This window comes from Nematolebias whitei, chromosome 5 (assembly GCF_014905685.2).
Source record: "Nematolebias whitei isolate Nwh7 chromosome 5, NemWhi1, whole genome shotgun sequence".
In the NCBI taxonomy this organism is placed as follows: domain Eukaryota; kingdom Metazoa; phylum Chordata; class Actinopteri; order Cyprinodontiformes; family Rivulidae; genus Nematolebias; species Nematolebias whitei.
In genome coordinates, this window is record NC_056502.1 from 32,047,633 (window position 1) to 32,048,782 (window position 1,150).

Here is a 1,150-nt window from a genome sequence, read left to right on the forward strand (position 1 = left end):
ATATACACATATATCATCTGTATTATTTTTCCTGTAGTTTATCGTTGTCATTGTTTCCTGTTGTGTCTGGAGCAGGTCTCTTGTAAACGAGTCCTTGTGGCTCCATGAAGCCAACCTGTATAAATAAAAGGTTGAATAAATCATTATGTGTATATTTATATTCATTCAACCTTTATTGATACAGGTTAGTTCCACTGAGCCACAAGGACTCATTTACAAGAGAGACCTGGATTTGAACAAAGAGTGATGACAACAGTGGACAACAAACTGTTTTTAATTGTAAAACAAACAATAAAAAAACTTTAATTTGTCTGAATCATTAGTGAATGTGTTGTTGTTGTTGTTGTCAGTGTGTTATGATGTTGTGCTGTGGTCCAGTGTGTCCACAGACGATGTGTGTGAGGGTGGACATGTTTGGAGGTTGCTGTGTTGAAGCTCCATGGATCAGCCTCTCTGCAGCTCTCAGCACCTTCACTGAGCTGCTCTTGTTCTTCACAGGTAGAAGGTGGGAGCTCTCGTCAAATCATCATCTCCAGCATCATCTTGTTCATGCCAGGCTTTTCATCCACTGACCACACACACCTGCAAACATCAGGGGACCAGTTTAACACATCTGGAAGGAAACCAGTGAGATTTAATATGACCAGTATGATATGATGTCATGTGGGGGAGTGGTGGAGCAGAGGTTACAAGATGGGCCTGTGATGGGAAAGTCACAGGTTCAACTCCCGGTACCGTCAACATCAAAATGAGGTGGAAAAGGTGAAACACCCACACCTGCCTCCACCCTCATTGGCCCCACCCTGGGCCCCTGAGCAAGGCACTCAACCCCCACCACCTGCTCCTAAACAGGTCTCTCTTTAAAATGAGTTCTTGTGACTCAATGAGTCGACCTGGATAAATAAAGATCAATGAAAAATAAAGTTTAAAATAGAAATACATCATGAGGCCCAGGTTGTGTGTGTGACGTGCACGTTCCTGAGAGTGTGTGTGTGTGACGTGCACGTTCCTGAGGTTGTGTGTGTGACGTGCACGTTCCTGAGGTTGTGTGTGTGACGTGTACGTTCCTGAGAGTGTGTGTGTGACGTGCACGTTCCTGAGGTTGTGTGTGACGTGCACGTTCCTGAGGTTGTGTGTGTGACGTGCACGT

General features: G+C 44.7%; 1 protein-coding gene across 1 annotated transcript in view; it reads left to right on the plus strand.

Annotated features, from left to right (window-relative positions):
• Positions 1-943: 943 nt before the first annotated feature.
• LOC119410374 (homer protein homolog 1-like) overlaps positions 944-1,150 on the plus strand; it is a 9,492-nt gene continuing 9,285 nt past the window's right edge. The window contains exon 1 of the mRNA XM_037677286.1: positions 944-954. Coding sequence (XP_037533214.1) covers positions 944-954 — 11 coding nt within the window. The remainder of the gene's footprint in view (positions 955-1,150) is intronic.